This window comes from Procambarus clarkii, chromosome 67 (assembly GCF_040958095.1).
Source record: "Procambarus clarkii isolate CNS0578487 chromosome 67, FALCON_Pclarkii_2.0, whole genome shotgun sequence".
NCBI classification, from domain to species: Eukaryota; Metazoa; Arthropoda; class Malacostraca; order Decapoda; family Cambaridae; genus Procambarus; species Procambarus clarkii.
In genome coordinates, this window is record NC_091216.1 from 22320547 (window position 1) to 22343994 (window position 23448).

Genomic DNA, 23448 nt, shown 5'->3' on the forward strand with positions numbered 1-23448 from the left:
TAAATGAATGTATATGTAAATTTTGGTGAGTTTTAATTAATGTGTGAATGTTACCTAAGAAATCTAGTTGCATAAACAAATAGTGTGTAATTATTCATAAAACGTTTGTCTTTAATATACTGAGATTATGCATTAGTTTCCAGAGAAATTGTATAAAGGTTCACTGTGTATAAATGTAAGAACATTGATTCCCAGGACTATTTCCTTAATTTATCATGTATTTATCCTTATGCCTCAAGTACATTACTGGTAGTTCTGAAACGAAGTTAATATTGTACACACCCAGTACACTGTTACTTGACGTAGCATAATGTTATGCAGGTTCCACATGCATTAGCTGTTGATGGTAACTCAGTTTTCTTTGTTACTTGAGCTAAGTCTACAGTCTACCTAGTATTGTTATGAATCTTCTGGATTCGACACTTAAATAATGATGAATTTCTAGTTTGTTATTTTGGGTTTGTCATTATTTCTTGTGCAATTATCAAAATGTTCACAAATTATCTATTCTCTCACTGTGCAGTTTTTTCTTTTGATACATAATATTTTTGTATTTATTTTAAAAATTATTTATTAGCGAGAATTGAAGTCTCTTAGCAAACGGCTCTTTGAACAGGTGAGCAAACATTTTGTTTAAGTGTGGATGTGTTCAGAAACAGTTGTTCACTAGATGAAAGTTGTCATTGAGTTAGTATTATCTTAGAAGCATATTGTAACTAATGTTTCTAAATTGTGAACGTCAATGGCTTATGAAGTGAATAACTGTCCATTGAATCAGGCATCGATTTTCTGAACATGACTATTATGTATGAAAGGCATGTTCTCAGAACACAAAGCTCTAGTCTGTAGATATGTGCCATGGACCATTAAGCTAACTAGCAGAACTTCAAATATCTAAAGGTTTCTGCTGGTTCCCTATAACACTTGTGTACAGAGATGCATGGTGATTAAAATGTTTTGGTAAGCTTATTCATTGGTAAACCAGGTATGAGTAAGGGAAACGGCATATGTAACATATGTAGATAAATCTTGTAAGAATGAAAAATACTGTTTAATTTAACTAGTTTAGTTGTGCTCAATACAGGTATCGGAATAAAATGATGCACAAACCTGCAAGTCTCTTTAGTAATGTCAGTGATTCAATCTCTTACAAAATGGTACAACCCATGGTAAGAAAGTTAAATTTGCTTAGATCTGCTATTTTAGGAGAGGGGGGGAGGGAGGGAGGGGGATGTAAGAAGTAAGGAAATTGCAGTTGGCCTGATGGCCCATTTGAGGCAGCTCATATTTATATCTAAAACTCATTCATGTGTATATCTAACATATGCAGACTTGAGAATTTAATACATAAATGTTTGCATATGAAAGGAAAAGTAATTGTTGCCAGCATGGAACCTCATTTAACAAATGTAAAAGTGTTGCCTATGTCTAGGTGTAGACATAGCCAACTTAGGCCATAGTGATAAATTTTGATAGAAATGGTTTAGATACAATTTTGTATAATATATCAGTCATTCTAATGTACAAGCACACATGTTTTTATGTTGAGGTTATTACTAAATAGGTAACATTAATAACACTGCATTAAGCTACTGTTTATTAAAGATCTTGGTATAATTTTGCTTTCAGAATCATGTATTTATAATGTAGGAACCTCTGCCCTCTTTCCCCCCCCCCCCAAGATTAAAAGGATCAAAACATCCATTGATTATATAAACAAACATTTTGTTTGTATATGTAATCATTAACTTGGGATTATTGTATTTGTTGTGTGCTGACTAAAGAGACCAAGTGAGGCCATAGTAAGGGAGCACAGAAGTGCTCGTGTAATATTACGTTTACTGTTACAGTGAGACTGAAATCTGTTGTGAATCAGTAAGGCTGATGTGGATTACTTGTTAAGGAATAAAAACTAGTGTGTCAGTGCTGAGAAAGATTGTCTTGAATATACAGTACTTGGCACAGAGCACGAACAACATGCCTGTGCTTTGCCATTTTCATATTGTGTATTTTTTTAATAGATTCAAATTTAATTAAAAAAACATCGATATAATGACTATAATTTTCCTAGAAAAATGTAAAGGATTATAATTTGACTATAATATACAGTATTACAAAACAGCATTTTATATAATAATAATACAGTATCTATTCCTTCAGCTTATGTTGGATGCATGCAGTACTAATGTAATGACAGCACTGCCAAATCAATGCATGTCTTAGAATGTTGACCAGACCACACACTAGAAAGTGAAGGGACGACGACGTTTCGGTCCGTCCTGGACCATTGTCAAGTCGATTGTCTTGACTACTTGAGAATGGTCCAGGACGGACCGAAACGTCGTCGTCCCTTCACTTTCTAGTGTGTGGTCTAGTCAACATACTTCAGCCACGTTATTGTGACTCATCGCCTGCACATGTCTTAGAATATTGGCAAAATATAATATATCAGTGTGCTGTAGGACTGGTTCATGCAATATTATCAGTCAGTGTGGGTGTGGTTAGGGTGTATATACCTATTAGTGATTCTGAAGATCAACGTCCCCGCAGCCCATTCTCTGGCCAGGCCTCCTGGTTGGGTTGGTCAACCAGGCTGTTCGACGTGGTTGATCGCAGTCTGATGCACGAGTCAGTCCGCTTGATCAGGCGTATTTATTCAAGTTATTTTGAACACTGCAAGAGGTCGGTCAGTTATACCCCTTATGTGTAGAGGGAAAGTGCTGAAAAGTTTTGGGCCTTCAATGTTGATCAAGTTTTCTGTCAGCATGTCTATTGCACCTTTGCTTCTCTTGTCTTATTTTGTCTTTCGTAGAATTCAGTCAAGTTGGATAGGCACGATTTTGCCGTTATAAACACGATTTTGCCGTTATAAACACGATTTTGCCGTTATAGGCACGATATGCCGTTATAAAATTTATTCCCCAAATGTTCTACAATCCTTTTTCCTGGTGACTTATTCTAGAATCTTACACGGAATGCATGTAAATGAAAATAAACTTCTATAATTTAGTGCTTCATGTCTGTTCCCTTTCAGGAATATTGGAACTACATTTGCTTTTTCAAGATTTCCGGTAGATCTCCTGTCTAGTGTGATGAATACTATAGTCAATGGATAACATAAGATCTGTACAGCTTCCTTCAGTAACCGTGGTGGTATGTGGTCTGGGCCTACTGCTTTTGTTACATGCAGGGGATGTGGGTGTGGTTAAGGTGGGCGGTGATGTGGGTGTGGTTAAGGTGGGCGGTAATGTGGGTGTGTTAAGGGTGAGCAGTAAAGATGCATGTGAGAGTTCCCTACTGTTACAGCAGCATGGGAGGGTCCCTCCCACAGTTACAGCAACATAGGAAAGTTCCCCATAGTGGTTGGTAGTACATAATTCTCATGGTGGCAGGTGGTGGGTCCCACACATCAAGCAAGCTCCCTACACGAGTGATGGCCTTCATGTCCACCTCCACCTACCCCCTTATCTCTCATGGATCAATCTCCTCCTAATTATTTGTTGTTTCTCAACTTTTCCATGCTGTTAAATCTTGTTTCATTGTGATCACAGTTCACAAACTCACTATTTCGATGTTATTCATTTGGTAGCTGCCTTACAGTCACAAATATTTTTCTGCGGTTGGAAGAAAACGCGCACAGAGTGGGGGAATTATTTTATTTTTATAATAATAATAATAATTAATTATTAATACAAATAATTAATTAATAATAATCATAATAAATGATTAATTATAATTGATAATCCTTAAATGAAGAAGCATAATAGCTAATTATAACGAAGAAAATAAAGTGGATAATTAATTATGGTGACTAATAATGATTAGTGAATAACCATAAATTATTATACAGAAATAATATTAATGGATAGCCGTTATAATGATAATGTATTAATTCAATTATAGTTAATAGTTACTTCTCTAATTAGTAATTGAAAGTTGCATTATTTGAATTTACACTAATTACAAGTCTTGGTATTCTTGGCTTATCACTTTGGGGGTTCTGTCGGAGCACCCCCAAAGGTAACACAAATTCGTTGCAAGATGGAACAAATGTCCCCAGCAAACTGCTTTAGCGTCTTCCCTTGGAAAGTAAAACAGGGGATACAGGGGATCCCGGGAGGAGGGTGGGCGTCTTGTAGTGTATCAGCCGAGGAGAAGGCGGACAGGTCACAGAGTCCGCGGGCGCGCTCTTAAGTACCCCGCTCGATGCGCGCGCAACTTAGGCGGTTAGACAACTCACAGTAAAACGTTTTCTTCCCACAGAAACTTCACCGCTTGAGAAGCAGTGTCTATTTCTCATGTTAGAACCCTTCCAGGCTATAGTGACAAAAGCATTGAATTCTATAATATACTCCCTTGTGATTCAGTACCGAGCTCCTCGTTGTATTATTTTAAGGCTTCATATATATATCAGCCCGTCCTCCAAACAAAGATCCAAAAGTCATTCCATCCACCCACCAAACCCCCTGTTTATGAATGAAAAGCGGTTTACACACAACTCACAACTGCTGACGTTTGAACATATCCGGAACAAGTGCTTCACTGATGAATTTTGTTCGAATCACAACGCTCTAAATGCTTCACCCACGTACTACAAATACAAATAATCGCCAACAGAACCTAAACACCTAACCTATCCTATGCCTATATATACACAATATGCAAATATATTATAATATTAATTTATACTTGAGAAAATTCCCGTTTTGAATAAACAGCATGTTAAAATATATGAATGCGTCTGTGGGGTCGACCGCTGAATGTAATGGACTTGAGTCGAGGACGGGTTGTATATATATACCTCACGAGGGCAGAGATTCATCAAGTTAAACCTAACATTAGCATTTTTTCAGTCCCCCCCCCTCCTGGTACCCATAACGTGAACTATATTTTGCATGGCGACCCAGTAAACCTATGTGTAATGAATCACACATAAACTGAATTTTCTGAATAATGAATATTCCTTTCTTTACTATTGACACATGATAAATGCATATTTATAGATTGAACCTAGACGAATATAGAAAAACAAAAGCTTTGCATGAAAATCGTCCAAAAAGACACGGTAAACAATATTATAACCAAAATCATTTAATGAGATGGATGCGCTTGTTTGCTCGTGAGCAATTTGGAACACAGGATGATAATGCTACACGCATGCCAGGCGCAGTGTTGAGCTGGCTTCATATCTTTCGTTTTTAATTGAGCTAATGTGGAAATTTTTAGCTCACACTAATAAGTACTGAAGTAGTGAAAGGTAATAGTATTAAGAGAGCATTTTAAGGTGGAAATTCTACTTTAAACCTTAATCCAAAATTATGACAAATTTAATGTATCAAAATCATTCTTCAGTATAAATGAACTACTAAGATGCAGCAATTCAGCCTCTTCAGGATCAAAGTGTAACTCGATTAATGATTAAGGACTTGGAAAATCAAATAGATTTTTTATCCAAAGGTTTTTCTTTATAGTTTCAAATTTTTGCATTTGAAAATATTGTACATCCCGCCTCGAGAGTTCTAGTTTTATAACATTTTCTGGATGTAATTCACGATTCTAAATTAATTGGTGTCAAAAATTGAGCTAAAGAACACAGTTTTTGAGTTATTGTTAATTTGAGCCTATTGACCTTAGGTGGAAAAAAATAATAACCAATCCCTCCCCGGAGGCGCATGATATCTAAAAGCAATAAATAGTATGTTTTCGCTGATTTACGAAGGTTTATTTAGTATAAAACAGTGGAGTTAACATAGTACCCGTGTAAATATGGCGCCAGTACACCTCACGCACGCTGCACTCTTGTGCACTTTCTTGTCAAGTTCAAGTTTCTTGTTAAGTTCAATGCCCGAAACGCTATGCGTGTTAGTGGCTTTACAAGAATATAAAATTATCAATGCTACGTACTCTCATAAACCCAATGTACCTTCTTGTATATATATAAATAAATAGGATGCTCTTCAAAATGTTAGAGAATAGAAACAACAAAATCAATGATATTATCTATAAATATTTCCGTTTTTTTATTAACATAATAAACATTATTAACAATATGTATTAAATGCATTCACAATGCCTACTGATAGATTTTAATTGCTAAATCTACCTAATTATGGGAACAAATCTATGAGAAACTAGCGATGATTTGCGAGCAGCTGAGCAACAATCTTACCATCACTTGTAAATTACAATGATGAGTAATGAGTGCGAATGAGATTGTCATTCTTACTTGCTTAGTTTTTGTGAATTTTAAATGTCGTGACCAATTTTATTTTTTTGCGACCCACTAATTGGTCGGGACGATTTCCTAGATTGCGTCTACATGTAAACTGTTTACATATCTTATAGCGAAGACTCTTATATACTGTACATATAGTTTATTTCTGACTCCCTCACGCTGTCACAAGACCAACAATTAATTTACATTCACCTGAGAAACTATTGTTTAGTCTTCGTGGCAATTGTCAATAACAGATGATTTGCTACAACACATTTTCATTTGTATCTTTTCATATATGTATAAATTAGTAAAGTAAATATTATGTATGCTATACATCAAAAATAAGTATAACATTTAATTGTAGAGAAGAAACTCTTACAGATGCGGGCGATGAGTCACAATAACGTGGCTAAAGTATGTTGACCAGACCACACACTAGAAGGTGAAGGGACGACGACGTTTCGGTCCGTCCTGGACCATTCTCAAGTCGATTGTGATGAGTAGAAGCCTGTCTCTACTTCCTCATCACAATCGACTTGAGAATGGTCCAGGACGGACCGAAACGTCGTCGTCCCTTCACCTTCTAGTGTGTGGTCTGGTCAACTATTACAGATGGAGACGTACCCATGTGCCTAGTAATCCCTGCAGGTGAGGGAGTTGATGGAGGCGGCCAGCTGGTGAGAGTGACTGTTGATCTGCCTCTGTGCGGCGGCGAGGACGGCGTGGCTGTGCTTCTGGACGTCTGTGTTGAAGCTCTCTGCTCCCTCCAGTCCACACTAAAACCGGAACCAAGTACAGTACAGTATATAAACACCACTTCTACGCTTACTCCTTTACGGGCTATTCATGCCCGTGCCACCTTTTGGGTGGCTTAATCTTCATTAATCAATCAATCTCACTCTTATATACATTTCCCATATTAGAAGTGTACAAGTTTATTTCAAAATGTTAGATTTGCTTATGTAAATGGAAAGGCTTCTCCCACATCATCTTCTGCCAAACTGTCACAGAAAAGCCATTACTTCACTATCTTCTGGAATGTGAAGCAACCAATGACCTTAGAAGAGCTTTAAGAGTTCCTGAATCATGCAGTGGCCACCCTGAAGCCATCAACACAGCCACTCTCCTGGTCAACAAAGGTGTCCAGCAGCTGGACACCCTCATAAAGACTGTGAAGCAGTATCCTCCCCCACGATAACAGCTTGATGGTTAAATGCAACCTCAGAATACTGAGAAAATTTTTTTTTTACCACTTACGGGCTATTCATGCCCGTGCCACCTCTTGGGTGGCTTAATCTTTATCAATCAATCATCCCACATCATAGGGAAAGGCTTCTCCCACATCATCCCTGTACTTACGAGTATGGCGTCAGCTCGGAGGGTGAACTTCAGGGAGTTTCTCTCAACACACAAAGAAAAAGGTAGCAAGCTATAGCTCTCAGCTCTGAAGAACATACTGACGCGGAAATTCTTCACCAACAAACTGTGGACAACAGGTGCAGAGTTTACACCAGTTCGGAAAGGTATTAGATAAATGTTTTGATAACTGAGATACTATGAAACAAATTATGAATAACAATAGTAACATGTTAAGCGAGGAGGAACTTACCTGCCCCTGCCTGAGGCCGAGGTGTAGAGACCTCGGTGGACGCCTCTCAAGGCATAGTTCTGGGTGTGGATAAACAGGTTTTCCACCAGAGCATAGATCCTCACCTGCAACACGCCATTATAAACAAAGTGTAGACAATTGAAAATTGGGTCGAACTGGTCACTTATCTGCGAAATACTTTATTATGCAGTAATATTTCAAAGATGTGTGGAATATTGCAGGTGTGTAAAGTATAAAAAATAGTAATACTCACGTCGTCAGATATTAGAGGGAGAGGAGGTACAAAGCCAGTTATGAAGGTCTCGTCGAAGCCAGTAAGGACGATGTTCCTGGCACTTAACACAATACTGTGGACAGATAAGCATCAGGGGTCAAAAACATGGTAAACAATGCAACTATGAAACAGATAAACTCCAAACCTACTCTTCATAAATGCAAAGCTGGACAAACAACATTGATGTGACAGTGAATTTGATGACAATTCCCACTGTCGGGGACAGGAAGCCTGTGTTTATTTATTGACTTGCGTAAGGCCTTTGACACCGTTAACCCTATTAACCACCTTAAACTGTAGGTTGGGATTTCTGAGGGGGGGGGGGGGTCCACGCCAGTGGCATCTGTGGCATGTCATTGGGGGGGGGGGGGTCCGCTGGAACCCGGCAATACAATGCTAACACACACTGTTACTGCATTACATTGTTATTTTACCAAAGGTAGCACTTTTACCAGTGTAGGTCCCCATTGTTAGACTTACTCTCTGGAAGTTACACATTATTAAATATACCCTTTTTACGCTAACCAAGTTTAATATACATGGTTAATCTTACGATGTTAAACTTCAAGTCATTTTAATTCAACAAGTACAGTGTATTGTTAACTTACAACGTTAATGTTATTAATGTTATCAACGTTAATGTTATTAATGTTATCAACGTTAATGTTATTAATGTTATCAACGTTAATGTTATTAATGTTATCAACGTTAATGTTATTAATGTTATCAACGTTAATGTTATCAACGTTAATGTTATTAATGTTATCAACGTTAATGTTATCAACGTTAATGTTATTAATGTTATCAACGTTAATGTTATCATTTATATAATTTATAATTAAAGTTATTAATAATTAAATTTATTAATAAACCTTCAATACCCAAATTGAGTGCAGAGTAGATAGGAAATGCCTTGGTATTCACATTAACAAACTGAATTTAAATTTTCCATATACAAAACATAAACAAAGTTTCTAAAACAGTAGGCATTCTGTCTAAAACCAGATCAGCCATTGGTAACACTTTATTATTCACTCACCTATCCACATCTCACGGTATCTGTGCCTAGGGTTCTATGATCCAAAATCACCCATGACCCATTATTACTCAACATAAATAGCACTCTGAACAATAACAAATCCAGTCCCAGGTAGAACTTTGCATCCATACTGCAATCCTTGAGTATCAAGTCACTACACACACTCTATTGTAATCTCTATATACAAAACACAAAATTGCAATACTGATCTCGACCTCAAATGCTTTCTATAGGGCGGTAACGGTACCCATGGGCACCACACTAGAAACAAGTGTCTATTTCATACTCAACCAAAACAGAAATGCTATGCAAATTTAGGGTTCTAAATTTTACAATGTCTTTCCAAATGTGATTAAAAGCTGAACTTTTTCCAATCAGTTCAATATAGAAACAAAAAGATATATAATTAACATAATGTAACAAATGTCGATCACGTTTCCTCATCCAAAATAAGATATTTTGGTGAACAAATCGTGTAGGTGTATTTGTTTGTAGTGTAGTGTAGTGTAAAGATATTTTGGTGTTTTGCTGTTACTGCAGATTTGATCCCAGCGGCGTATTGGTAAGGCACTCGCTTGGAGTTTCACGGGCGCTTTGGTCTGGGTTCGTATCCTGGCCGGGGAGGATTTACTGAGCGCCAATCCTTAACTGTAGCCTCTGTTTACCCAACAGTAAAATGTGTACCTGATTGTTAAACGATTTGGCGGGTCGTATTCTGGGGAATACTAAGATTAAAGACTTGCCCGAAACGCTATGCGTGCTGGTGGCTGTATGTTGGAAATTTCCAACAATTATTCTCATCCCTAATACAATAGGATATATTTCCTGTATTAGGCTTCATTATTATTTAATACTCATTTACTAATCCTTAGTACATTAGGATGTATTTCCTGTACTAAGTATCATAATTAACTAACATTACTAATCCGTAGTTTAGTATCACAGAATTTATTGCATTAGGATGCAGAGCGTTATATAATTTTCCTTAGGAACATTTCATATCGAGTAGAATCTAGCTTTATTTTGTCTTTTATTAAGGATAATCATTTATTAATAGATTCACTTTTCGTTAATAAATTTATCATTGTTTACTGGAATTAATTTATGCAGCCACGATTTGCTGTCTCGGTGAATAAATTGTATCTCGACTCCCTTTTCTCGTTCATTTAATATCGTCTAAATTAATTGACTACATCACGAAAAAAGAGGTGTCACCACATAATACCTTTATTGTGACGTAAATATTTGTCACAACGCATTTCCTTCCATATAATTTATGCTCGGAGCCCCTACTGGGAGCTATGCGCATGCGCAACTTTCGAGCAGGAGAAAGAGAAGACGCCATTACTGGCGAGAGACACGAGACAACCGCCATTGCATAGGTGTTCTGAAGTCTGCTTATCAAGACTAGTCTTAATTTAGGAGCATCTGGCCATCTACAGACTCCAGACTGATCCGGCAACTTCAGTCTTACGGACACCACGTTCGGCAGGGAAGATTAGTATCCTTAATTGTTTTTAGAGGCCTTTAAAATAGAATTAGGTTACCTCCCTGTACGTTACGGGATCCGATTACGAGTCAAGAACGAAGCCTATTGTACTAAGAGATCCAGCGTTACTTGACCACAACTTGCCGCTGCAGAGGTCTACATGACAAAGTTTCACTCATCCAACCATTATTTACTAAGATATTATTTTTTTCTACCACAGACGTGGCCATACATATATAATGCTAACCAACATCTATAAATTTTCTTGTCCTCCATGGACATGGGTTAGAGATCTGTTAAACATATAGTTCAGTGATTTATTCAACCAAAAATGGTGATTGTAGTACTTTTAAAATGCTAATCTAACCTTTATACACCAATACACAGATTTACGTCTGTCCTACATACACAAATACACAGATTTACGTCTGTCCTACATACACCAATACACAGATGTACGTCTGTCCTACATACACAAATACACAGATTTACGTCTGTCCTACATACACAAATACACAGATTTACGTCTGTCCTACATAAACAGTGTTCCAGGTATGTTTTTTACACAACGTCATTAATGTGCGTTTACAAAGGCGAAATGCAATTGTGACCAGCTTGCACATACCCAGTATACACACACATAGGTTTACAACCCATCCGCCTGTTTACATAGTACTTTTTGTAACTATGTGGACCTTCGTACATACATAGACGTAATGGACAATTGACCTAGTATAGCACATATATGTACTATAATAGGCCTCAGCGTGTATTAGGCCTAGGAGGTTTCCAACATCGGTCCAAAACCTTTCTGGTTTGTCAATAGTACCGATTTCTACTTTCTAATTGTTTTTTACGTCAATATATGTATACAATGGTCCTCATCGTTACTATAAGTAGTATTATAAGTAATTATTATAAGTAGTAACTACTTATAGTAATATTATAAGTACTACCTAAACTGGGGATGGTCTGATATTTATGTCTCCTACTTTGACAGGGCAAGAAAGCTGTTATAGACTCTTGTGTGTCATTAAGCACTTAACCACTGAAAGTGATTAATATCCAAAAAAACAAAGTTTTGCTGTACCTGAGGAAGTCGGTGTCGAGGGTGACGTCGGGGATGGTGCTGACGACGTGAGGGTGTAGGGGCCTCAGCTGGCTCCGCAGCATCCTCGTTAGTTCCATCTCCACGAGCCCCACTGTAAACATAGTGTGGGTTGGCAACTGCTCCAAGACGGTAAACTAGTATGGTAAAAGCCGGTTGTTGTGGACACATTGCCACATCAACTGTACCCAACACAATGACTAAACTGAAGCATGGCAAGGAAATGTAGATGTATTATTATAATCTCGAAAAACTCCAAAAATTCGATCGCACACTTCGTTAAGTGGACCACCTCTTTACTCTTACCACGCCAGAACACCGCCAACCGAACAGTCTTTATCAATGGGACCAGCCGCTGGATCGCGGACCGAGAACAAACAGAGATCATTGCCAACATCGAGGAAGAAAACCCGAACCTGAGGGTATTTGATGTTATATTCTGTAGCACCGACGACGACAAGCGCCCCACCATGAAGATATCCTTCACCATCTTAGCCGCGGCCAACAGGGCTGCCACACATATGGTCTGCTTCGCCATCAAGATTCCACCCTTCCAAGTGAAGAAGGAACAATTCCATGAGATCCAACAGTGCTTTCGGCGCTACGATTATTCCCGCCCCACCAACAAGCGTCAGCACCCTGTCCAGAAGTGCAGCCTTTGCGGCCAGGACCATCATTACTCCATATGCAAGTCAAAAACCCATTGCTGCCTGCTCTGCAGCGGCGATCACCCTGCAATTTCCCACCGCTGCCCTCGCATACAGGAAATCATTAGGATCCAGGCTGAATCCAGTAAAGCCAAACCTACTTCCGACGCCGGAATCAAACCCAGCACCTCAGCTCCCACCAACCTACCAGAAGACTTCCCAGTCCTACCAAAGAGTGGCTCCTCCCAACAGGCCACCCGGCCTCCACACTGGGGACCTAAGCACCAACCAGCACCCTTACAGTCCCTTACATCACGTGCAGGCATTATCCCTGGTTTTATTCAACTAGCGGAGAGGCTTGTCGGGCCAGACAATTAATGATTTGTTAAGGAACTCAACGTGCTGTACCTAGCCAACGGCCTGGACCCCATCATCGCCCCGGACGCAAGTCTCACTGCCTCCACTACCACTCCGGAGACTACCACCAGAACGACCACGAGGTCGATCTCTACACAGACTTCAGAACCACCCAAGACCCGGGCGGCACAAACAGAGGTATTTCCCTCTTCAGCTCCCAACACTCCTACCATCACCATCTCAGCAGATGCGCTAGCAGACGGGCTATCTACAATTACTAACAGCACCACCAACACTCCTGAAATAGCTACTACCAGTAATCCCCGACACCTGAGCCTATCTCAGGCTGCAAGATGAAAAACAATACCAACTACGGATTTTACAGACTCCTCAGATGAGGAAATCTTAGTAGGCGTTCCACCGCCGCCGTACGACACCTACTCGGTACAAGACCTCCTCGTGGAGGCCCCTCACCAAATTCCGACGACAGCACGGCCATATTAACTCGCAGCGAATCTCAGCCAAAGAAAAAACGGAAGACCTAGAGGTCTACACTAAACCTCCGAGGCTGAAATCCACCATGAAGACCCGCATCCATCCATAGATCTCTAGTATCAGCTATTGATACTGGTAATGGGTCAAAAGAGCCTCTACTTACAGGCTACTCATGTCTGCGCCACCTTTACGGTGGCTTAATCTTTATCAATCGTCATCTACAGTCCTCTTGGATTGGCGCGTCCACGGACCCCATCACCAGATCTCCAATATCAACAGATAATAGATAATGGCTCCAAAGTGCCTCCACCTCCGGGCTTACCATAGCCCGTGCTACTTGGAACTTTTTGTTCTGAGTAGCTGAATCTAAAACAACAACATTATTATTATAATTACTTAAACAAAGTATGTGTATACTCATTGTTTTCTTACGGTTGTCCGGAGGAAGACTGGAAGACAGGCAGATGGCAGCAAGAAAGGCAGCAATTGTCAGCATGGTCGGTAGTGGCTTGGTACTCCCGAACACACAGTAACGTGGTAGAAAGCTGACTTACAAGGTGCTGCTTGAGTGAATAATTACGAGGCTACGGGATTATATAGTCGAGGGTGAGGTGGGGGTTAACTGATTTCAGAGAAGGATGGCAAAGTTAACCCTAGACACTAGAAACTTTCCTAGTGAAGATATTTAAAAGTTTAACTTACATTCTTTAGAAATACGAAGATTAAAGGGTGTGGTGATTTAAGTATATAAATAGATACAAAAGTATAACAAAGGAGATATAAATAACGTTTTAAATATATCAAAACATAACAGGTAACATAATAGATGTAGGATCTCTGGAATGTTTTAATCGAAGGTTAGACATCCATATGAATGAGTTTGGCCAGATATCAACGTCTTTTAAATTATCCGGTAATTTGGCCCAACAATTATTTAGTGGTTACCAGGGAGGAAGTTATTAAACGTATACAAATTAAAACCCAATAAATCGCCTTTGCTAAAGTTCTAAAAATGTAAAGACGAGTTAGTGAGTCTTTGACTTTCGTACTTAATCGCTACTTCGTGGGAATGTGTGTGTGAAAATTAGGTTAAAGAACTTAACTAACCAATAGCCCGAAATACTATTCGTGCTAGTGGCTGTACAAGAATTTAAGAACTTTTGTATATATAAATAAATAAATCAACAATATATTTCATAATATTTAACAAAGTGTTCTCGTTGGGGACATATGACTTGCAAATGCCAGTTTGACCCAAGATGTTGGTTTTGCAGTAAAAAGCATGACCAACGTTTGGGAAAAAGGAACGGCGACGATCAAGGCTCTAGCCTCGTGGCAGTAGGAAACGCGACCAAAAAGTGTACCTTCGTGGTGATGAGGTGCAGGGCAGCCTCGTGAATTCTGAGGTTGGTACACAGATCTTGGAATACCTAAAAATGCTGGACAAGAGGATTGTGATTGATGAAGATTAAGCCACCCAAAAGGTGGCACGGGCATGAATAGCCTGTTAGTGGTGGCCTTTTTGAGCCATTACCAGTATCAAGAGCTGATACTGGAGATCTGTGGAGGCAAAAAGAGCATTGTAATTTTGGAAAGGTTATTTATGGTAAACAGGTGGGGTGTAGTGAGGAGTGAAGCGGAAAGTTCAGTTGGGAGTGAAACGAAGGGGGGGGGGGGGGAGAAAGTAAGGGAGAGGATGGATGTATCACTGATGGAAGAGCTTCAGGACCATGAACTATCCACTTATGATGGTAGTATTCAACCCTATGTTGTGGGAAATGTTGAAACAAAGACAAATGAGAAAGGGCTTACACAAAGCAAAGTTGCAGACATAGATAACAAAAACATTACCTCTGATTGTAGTGGGTGTACAAGTACTGAGCAAGATAGACTTGAACAGTTAAAGTCTGCGGCTGAATTGTTTATTTTGGTAGCAATAAACTCTACAATGACATCATATCTTGTAACATTAGCACATAAGGATCTCATATATGACTTTCTTATTGTATACTTTAACATGCATTGCGCATTTCTTTCCATCTTCTAAAGCCAGAAAAATTATGTTCGTTAGCTCTTCCCGCCTCTCATTAATCTAATCGCTGAAAATACATACTACTCTGAAAAACTATCCCCAATACTTTGTCTGTTGATTTACACCCTCATTGTCTCATTATTAATATGATTAATAGTTGTGTACTGTGTGAATTTGTCAGCCCCTTTAGTTCTCAAATAGACGAGGGTAGAAATAGCCTAAGCGACTCTATCCTTTTAAGATGTATTTGATTGCCTCAATAAACTTGATTGAACTTGCTATATGGTATTTCATAAGTTATTCCATCGTCCCCTGGGTGGTAGATTCCTCAACTTTAATTGCCATCAGTACTTTATCCCGGGTAATGTCTGTGTAAGTGACACCCCCACATAGTTCCTATCAACAATTTCAGTATCTTTCTTTATTATGCACCCCATACTCATCCCGTGGGCGGTGGTGGAAAGAGTTACAGAGGCACATAATGGGTTCAGAAACTGAACCCCATAGTTCGTTTAGTTAAGCAAGTGACAGACTTTTGAAGCTAATTACACAATTATTAATGTTATATATATACACATAAGCATATATATACAGTCATTTACACAAATACATATACACATCGATAATCTTTTTATATCACAAGCGATTCAACAAGAGGCTCACAACAGTCATTATACAAGATAAATCCACAAGGGCCGTGACGAGAATTCGAACCTACGTCCGAGAGCATCCCATACGCTGTCTTAATCGACTGAGCTACGACATGGTATAAGAATTGCAACTAGAAATTCTACTAAAATTCTTATACCATGTCGTAGCTCAGTCTGGGATGCTCTCGGACGTAGGTTCGAATCCTCGTCACGCTCCTTGAGGATTTGTTCACTTGATACATCACTCTATTGTGATTTCTGTGTGTAATTATACAAGGCACTTTACATATATGGTGAGTCACACAGTTACTAGTCTTGCTCTACACCCACCTAACTGGGCGGCAAAGAAAAGATTGCCAGCAAGAGTGATTGGTTAAGTAGGGATAGGAGAGGACGTGAGCTATCAGGAGAAAGTGTCAAGCCACTACGACTATATGGAAGATAAGATAAGAGGAAACATTTTAGTATACAGGATAGAGCCCGGGTTTTAACCCGGCTTGCATGATAAGTGGCCAGAGTATTGTTGCATTTCACTGTTGTCTGCTGTACAGTATATATAAAGTTCCACTTTGGGTCTTTCCAAAAATCTAATAACTCCCATTACAGTGGGCGTTGAACTAATTTTGGCAGCGTCTGACCGTTTATCCATAAGGCCGTATAAGAATTCGCAAAAAAATTATGCTTCTACTCCTTAATTCGTTTACGTCTTGACAGATTTCCTTCTTGTTTCTGTTATTCCCATCCTCTGCAAACTCCTGCCATCACTTACTCTTAATTTCCTTTCTTTTCTCCCTACACAGCCTAGCAACTGTCAACAAAGCAAAGCATTCATGCCTTCCCCTGTACTATCATTCCTACTCTTCCCTGTGAGTGCTCCTCAATGTTAACGTTCACCCTTTTAGAATCTTGTCATGTGTATAATTTTCTGACAAGATGCTTTTTTATACTGGATATGATTTTTATTTAATGTTGTGTTAAATGGGGTTATTTCCTTAATTCGACCTTCGTAAAACATCAGCAAGTTTAACTTTAATATCATGAAGAGAGCGCACCTTCACCCCTCCTGTCTGCCAGGATAATATATGTCACAAGCAGCATGATGATGATCACTGTCACTCCAGCGCCTCCTCACAGGTAAGTCCCTTCTTCCACTGCTAACAGATAAGTGTTTTGGTGTGAAGAATTTACTATTAATTTTATTCGTCTTGCCTCTGGTCGTACTTCCTCTTGAAATTGCTTATTGATCGCACCTCGATATCTTATTAGAGGCTATTATAATTATTGCTTGCAACCCTGAGTGTAAAGAGGTGTTTTCTAACGACCTTCCTGATTGTCTAAGGTTGTTATCCCAGGTGGTAGTTGAGTATCCAATTACTATCTGTAACCTCTTATCCTACCATTTTTCAATTCCCTTCAATATTCTATACGTTGTTATCACAGCATAAATTCTCCTTCTTTCACCAACGTCGTGAGGTTGTTCGGCTGTTGGATAATTGAAAAAAATGGAGAAATTCATATGGAATAAAATCAGACATATAAATAAATATGACATTTGTAATATATTTTTGCATCTTCCAGTTTGTTTACTACTGTTGAAGCGGACACCGTTGGCACCATGTTGAAACCTTTTACCTTGCAAGTTGCAATCTGCGTGGCCTCCATCCTGCCTATATTTGGCGGTGAGCACATCATACTGTTATGTACCAAATGGACTTTTTCACATTCAAACATGTTTATTTTGGTTATTTTCAGTTAGTTATTTCAGTTTTCAGTAAGTTATTTTCAATGTTCTTTATTGCGATTTTTTTTTACGGTGTTAACAGGCAGTTTCTTGGAGAATAGTCTGACCAGTGTGCTCCAGAGTGAGCTGAAGAAGTTCCACCAATTCATCATTCCTATCGTCACCGGAGTTCACATCAACACCCCCGTCACCAGGTACTTTACTGCTTCATTTTCTCTCTTACAAGGACCTTAACCTGTCTCCATGGAGCCCCTCTGGTGTGTGTTGTATAGTGCTTATATATTAGGTTCATGACAAGTTCTGAGGTTGTGGTGTTTGTGTCCAGTGTCCCTAAGGTACAGTGGCTTAAGGCCTAGGCTTGGGAAGTACCCAGTGCGCAGGTTTGATTTTCTTTGTGTCCACAGTGTTATAGTGAGCGCCTGGAACACCTCTGTGCTAGGCTATGACGACGCCTACATTACCCACTTCCTCCCTCCTATCCCGCTCATCTCCAATGTTGTGAGTATTATTATTGTAGTTTCGTCTCCCATATTATAAATATTGGTTTGCCAAGTGTTATAGACGAAAGGAATTGACAGTTTGCATTATTGAGGCTGACAATTGTATAACTATTACACTTAGGATTGTATGAGTGAAAATGGTTGGGAGTAAATGGTACCTATTTTACACACAGAAATCACAATAGCATGATGCATCAAATGAGCAAATCCACAAGGGCCGTGACGAGGGTTCCAACCTAAGAATGGGTTCAAACCTAATTCCTCTCAAATGTAGGTTCGAACTCTCGTCACGGCCCTTGTGGATTTATTCATAGGTACCTATTTTGTTTTGGTCAGTAGACCTACTGTTGTGTGTCTTACTTCTTATGTTCTTATATTAAATAATATATATTTTAATTAAGCTCAGATATTAAATGAGCTTAATTATGATTCTATTATAGACATGGATTCCATATTACAGGGAGCAAAGTAACCAACAAAATTATCCATTTATTTAAGTGCACATACTGAGGCTTCTGATTTTCAGGTGGAACTGGAACTGGTGATAGAGAGTCTGTACTTGTCCAGCGACGCCTATAATCTCTACGGCACCCACAAGGGAAAGAAAATCGTGGCTCGCGGAGTGGGAGAGTACGTGTACAACTTCTTCCACTTGTAATCCGTCAAGTAGTGCTTGTATCCAATCGTCTAACGTTTAATACTAAAGTTGTGTCAATATATCGGTAGGTGTAAACCTAAATCCTAATCCTTGCTCTGCTCTCGACAGGATCCTAATGGAGAACTTCAGCGTGAAGGTGTCCTTCAAGACTCAGAGCTACAACCTCTTGCCCGTGTCATTATGCATCTTGCAAGAGTCTCTCCTTATCGACCTCAGCATTGACAAACTATTCGTAAGTATTGTGGTGATGCCTTCTGGTACCGGGTAAGGTGTAAGGCTACGAGACCACTATACGAGCTCACTAAGAGAAGTAAATTTTCTTTATGTATACACCGAGAAGCGGAAAACGTCTTCAGGATTATATATTCCTTTACTATAATTTGGATTAGTAATTTGCTCAGAATTTTAAAGCAATTTTTTCGAGTTATACAACGGAAAGATAATTTTTGTTTATGTAATCAGGATTATTAAGACCTTTATGACGTGTTTCAGGTTCGTTTTGAGGGCGCTGACCTCATCAACGATGACATTGGCATCAACGGGCGGAGTGTTGTGGCAGGGTTTGAGGAGGAACTGAACAAGAACGCTCGCCTACTCGAGAACAACATCAACAAGGCCACCTGCAGGATGGCCTGGTAGGATTCAACCTTTCTCTGTAACGCATCTTATTACTTGTAATTTCTTCGCTAAACTCCTTCTACATAATCATTTCGTGGATTAATAATATGTAATCATCACACAACATGTCACTAATATTGTCTTTATTGAATTGTTAATATTGTAACAGTAATAAATAAAGACCCATCAACCCAGTCTGGCCTTATTCAAATTCAAGTATGTTTATTGAGACAAGAAAAAAATGCATCTCAAAGGGCTAGAGAAGTTTAGGCTATTTCTACCCCCCCCCCCCCACTCTACTTCAAGTCCCTCAAGGGGCGCACAAATTCAGTGAGTACAAATACACAAATCACAATACAAGAATCCCATTTAACATTGCAAGTTAATATAGTAAGTACAGCATATAAGTGTTACACTCTTGGGGCAAAATTCTTGTAGCTCCTAAGTATACTGTCTATCATACCATTATCACACATCCAAACAATTTGATGTGGTACGCTACTTATTTCCTTATTTCTATAGTTATCAATAAGTTGACACTCTAATACATACTGTTCTAAGGTGTGGGCGTGCGGCATACTACATAATTTACACTCCTTATCTTTTTCACTGACATCAACACCGTATTGCCAGATATATTTGTATCCTAATCTTAATTTGCATATCTTATTATTAATGGGAGCTCCTGCGACGTTGCTGGAACCATGTGTATTGGCATTTGCCTTTCTATTGGATAATTTCAGCAACGTAGAGAGGGGGGGGGGACCTGCTGCATGGGTAACAGCTTCTCCTCCATATCTACCTACCCAGCCTTTAGCAACTCCATAGTCTTCAGAGACTAAAGGATGCCTACTACTAATCTTAATCTCATGTAAATTGAATCCTTCCAGATAGACTTTCCTCTACCATAGGTGAAGGACGAATTTGTATTTATTACTGAATAATTCTTAAGTGTGTTACTACTGTCCACCATTGCCATTCTCTTTATCATTTCTTCACCCTCTTGGATCATCTTGATACTTGTTTTTATTTGTTTTAAGGTTAACTGCATACAACTTCGACAAGAGTTTTTTTCGTGGCTCTCTTCGCTATCTCATCAACTATCTCATTCAACAGTATTCCCACATGTGAAAGGATCCACACGAATGTTACTTTACACCCAGTTTTTTCTAATTTCTTAACATTCTCTCTACACTATCACAATATTCTGGTAAACTGGTCGTCTGCTATTTAAAGACTCTAACGCTCCTCTGCTGTCAATAAAGAAGCAAGCATTTTTACCACATTTGACTACTTCCTGTAATCCTGCTAATACTCCAGCCTGCGTTGAAGAGACATTGTCAGTTAAGCGGCGTCCAATAACAGTATCTACAGTGCCGATGTCAGTGTACTCCCTGATCAAGACTCCACATCCTGCCTTCCCATCCCTAGCTACTGACCCCATCACAATATACATGTAGAGTGTTTTCTGTAGGTAATTTTCTAATTATACAATCATATGTTGCCCTCAGCTCTCCTATCTCATACATACATTTTTTTCTTTTCCAAGGGAGTAATTACTACATCTACAATACAATCCTCCCATGGTGCTGCTGGCCTTATTGACGTCCCTATGGTGACCGTGGTTCATATTTATGCCCGAAACGCTTTGCGTAATAGTGGCTTTAGGCATTGTATGTACTAGCTCTATCTATAAATCCATCACTCTTTGTAAAATCTCTTGTATGTATGTACCTTACCTAAATAAACATTTGATTTGATTTGATATTACATTATTCGTATTGTTATTAAAAGATATTGGAAAGACATCTACGTTTTTTAATTTGTTATGGAATTTGGATTAAATTTACTGTGACAAAACTATAACTGATTATTTAAATCCTAAATTAGTTACGCAGTTAATTCTATGGGAAATGTGCTTAGTGTGACATACATTAATAGTTGGTAATGAGTACAAAAGTTTTATTTGAATTTAATGTTGGTTTACGAAGTTATAAATGTTGTGTGTATGTTGTCTGCTAGTCATTCAGCACCGCTCCTGTGCCAGGTAAGTCCACTATGGGCTCACCATAGCCCGTGCTACTTGGAACTTGTTCCGAGTAGCTGAATCTATAACAACATGTCTGCTAGTTACAGAGGACGTGTATGACTATGGTAACTATCACCACTATAACTGGGCCTCGCTGGAGGCCAGAGGTGAAGCTCCTGCAGTTAACTAGTCCTAGTTAAGGCTACCAATTGAACCATCATTAGAAAGGAAACAAAACATATATATATATATATTCCTCAGGTTAACGAAGAATCCAATTGGAAACTCATTTTTGTCAAGGGCTGAGTAAATTATATCAAGCAGACTAATAATTGCATCGTTGGTACTCTTTTGGGAGCGGAAGCCAAACTGACAGGGGCTAAGTATGTCGAATTTTACGAGGTAGGAGTAGAGCTGTTTGTAAATATTTTTTTCAAATATTTTTGATAATATGGGTAGGTTTGATATTGGTCTGTAATTGTTTACGTCTGCCGGATTACCTCCTTAATGAAATGGCGTTACTCGTGTTTTTTTAAGGATATAATGAAAGGTGTGACACTCTAGAGATTTGTTGAACAGCAGAGCTAATGGTGGTGCAAGGGCATGGGAGGCACTCTTGTATACCATGGATGGTATTTCACTAATGTTTCCAGCTTTGGTTTTTAGTGAGTGTATGATGGTCACAACGTCTGTCGGGCTGACTGGTGAAGGGAGAAGAGTGTTTGGATAGCTGCTTGAGAGATATGTGCTAACATATATCTGAGTCTGTGGGATTTTTCTGGCAAGGTTAGCAGCACCAACTGATCAAAAGAAACTATTAAATTCAGCTGCTGTTTCTAAATCAGTTGACGGTGTATAACCATCCTCTGAGAGTTTTATCTGGTTATGTGAGTGTTGTTTAGATCCTAGGATGTTAGAGACGGCTTTCCATGTGATTATCATGTTGCCTTTTGCTTCTTTGAATCTACTCTCATAATAGGAAAGTTTCGCTCTTCTTATTATACTGGTAAACATTGATGAGTATCTCTTAACTACTTCCTTTGTAATTAGGCCAATCCTAAGTTTTTCATATTCATGTTTCTTGTTGATTGCTTTGAATATGCCACTTGTGAGCCAGGGGTTGTTTTTTCTTTTGTCAGTTACTTGCTTGGTAAGGAGGGGACAGTGAGTGTTGTAGAGGCTTAGACTTTTGGAAAGGAAGAGGTTAATTAAAGAATTTATATCTTGTGTATTATTGAATTCAGATTCCCAGTTAATATTGTGAAGTGCATTCGTGACGTTGCTTATTGCTGCTTAAGTGTGTAGCCTGAATGTAAGTTTCTTGTTTTCTGGTGGTGTTATGTCCATGCTTGCTATGAAGAAGGTAGGACAGTGGTCAGTTGTTCTGTCAGTGATTATACCAGATGTAAGGGGAACTGTTATGCTAGTCCATAAGTGATCCAAGGTAGTGGCAGATGTTTGAGTGATTCGGATGGGCCTGGTGATTGTGGGGATTAGCATACAGGAGTTCAAGCTGTTCAGGAAATAGTCAACTTGGGGGCTATTTTGCTGACACAGGTCAATACTGGTTCGGTAACAGGGTTGTTGATTTGTGGAACCAATTACCGCGTAACGTGGTGGAGGTGGGGTCCCTCGATTGTTTCAAGCGCGGGTTGGACATGTATATGAGTGGGATTGGGGGGTTATAGATAGGAGCTGCCTCGTATGGGCCAATAGGCCTTCTGCAGTTGCCTTTGTTCTTATGTTCTTAAGTCTCCTAGAATGATGTGATTTTTGTTGAGATTGTTGTTTATGATAAGATTCCTTAGGTTATCTGAGAATGAAGATATGTTAGCATTAGGAAATCTATAGATAGCTCCGATAGTCAAGGAGGATTTAAGAGATCTATTCGAAAACTAAGCAAAGGTATACTCACAATAGTCGTCTCTATCACTAATGACATTATTGCAGATGAAGGTATCTTGGTAATATATAGCTGTGCCACC

The 23448-nt window shown here is 39.0% G+C and overlaps 1 protein-coding gene across 2 annotated transcripts; it reads left to right on the top strand.

The window, feature by feature from the left end:
• The first annotated feature begins 6875 nt into the window (after positions 1 to 6875).
• On the top strand, positions 6876 to 19629 carry LOC123767534 (uncharacterized). Of its 2 annotated transcripts, XM_045757222.2 has the most exons (8): positions 10483 to 10640; positions 16936 to 17051; positions 17496 to 17596; positions 17741 to 17852; positions 18063 to 18156; positions 18685 to 18788; positions 18925 to 19048; positions 19309 to 19629. In XM_045757222.2, exons 2-8 carry the CDS (start codon positions 17014 to 17016, stop codon positions 19453 to 19455), a joined length of 720 nt encoding a protein of 239 aa, XP_045613178.2. In that variant the 5' UTR covers positions 10483 to 10640; positions 16936 to 17013; the 3' UTR covers positions 19456 to 19629. The 2 variants fall into 2 exon arrangements, with proteins under 2 accessions (XP_069166536.1, XP_045613178.2); XM_069310435.1 differs by lacking the exons at positions 10483 to 10640; positions 16936 to 17051 and adding an exon at positions 6876 to 7009.
• Positions 19630 to 23448: the final 3819 nt, after the last annotated feature.

What these genes read in the sequence shown, in the direction of transcription:
- LOC123767534 (XM_045757222.2), top strand. Translation starts at nt 17,014, where the DNA reads ATGATGATGATCACTGTCACTCCAGCGCCTCCTCACAG. An exon ending in ACTCCAGCGCCTCCTCACAG is followed by an intron (nt 17,052 to 17,495) that starts GTAAGTCCCTTC and finishes TGCATCTTCCAG; the next exon opens with TTTGTTTACTACTGTTGAAG. An exon ending in GTGGCTCGCGGAGTGGGAGA is followed by an intron (nt 18,789 to 18,924) that starts GTACGTGTACAA and finishes TGCTCTCGACAG; the next exon opens with GATCCTAATGGAGAACTTCA.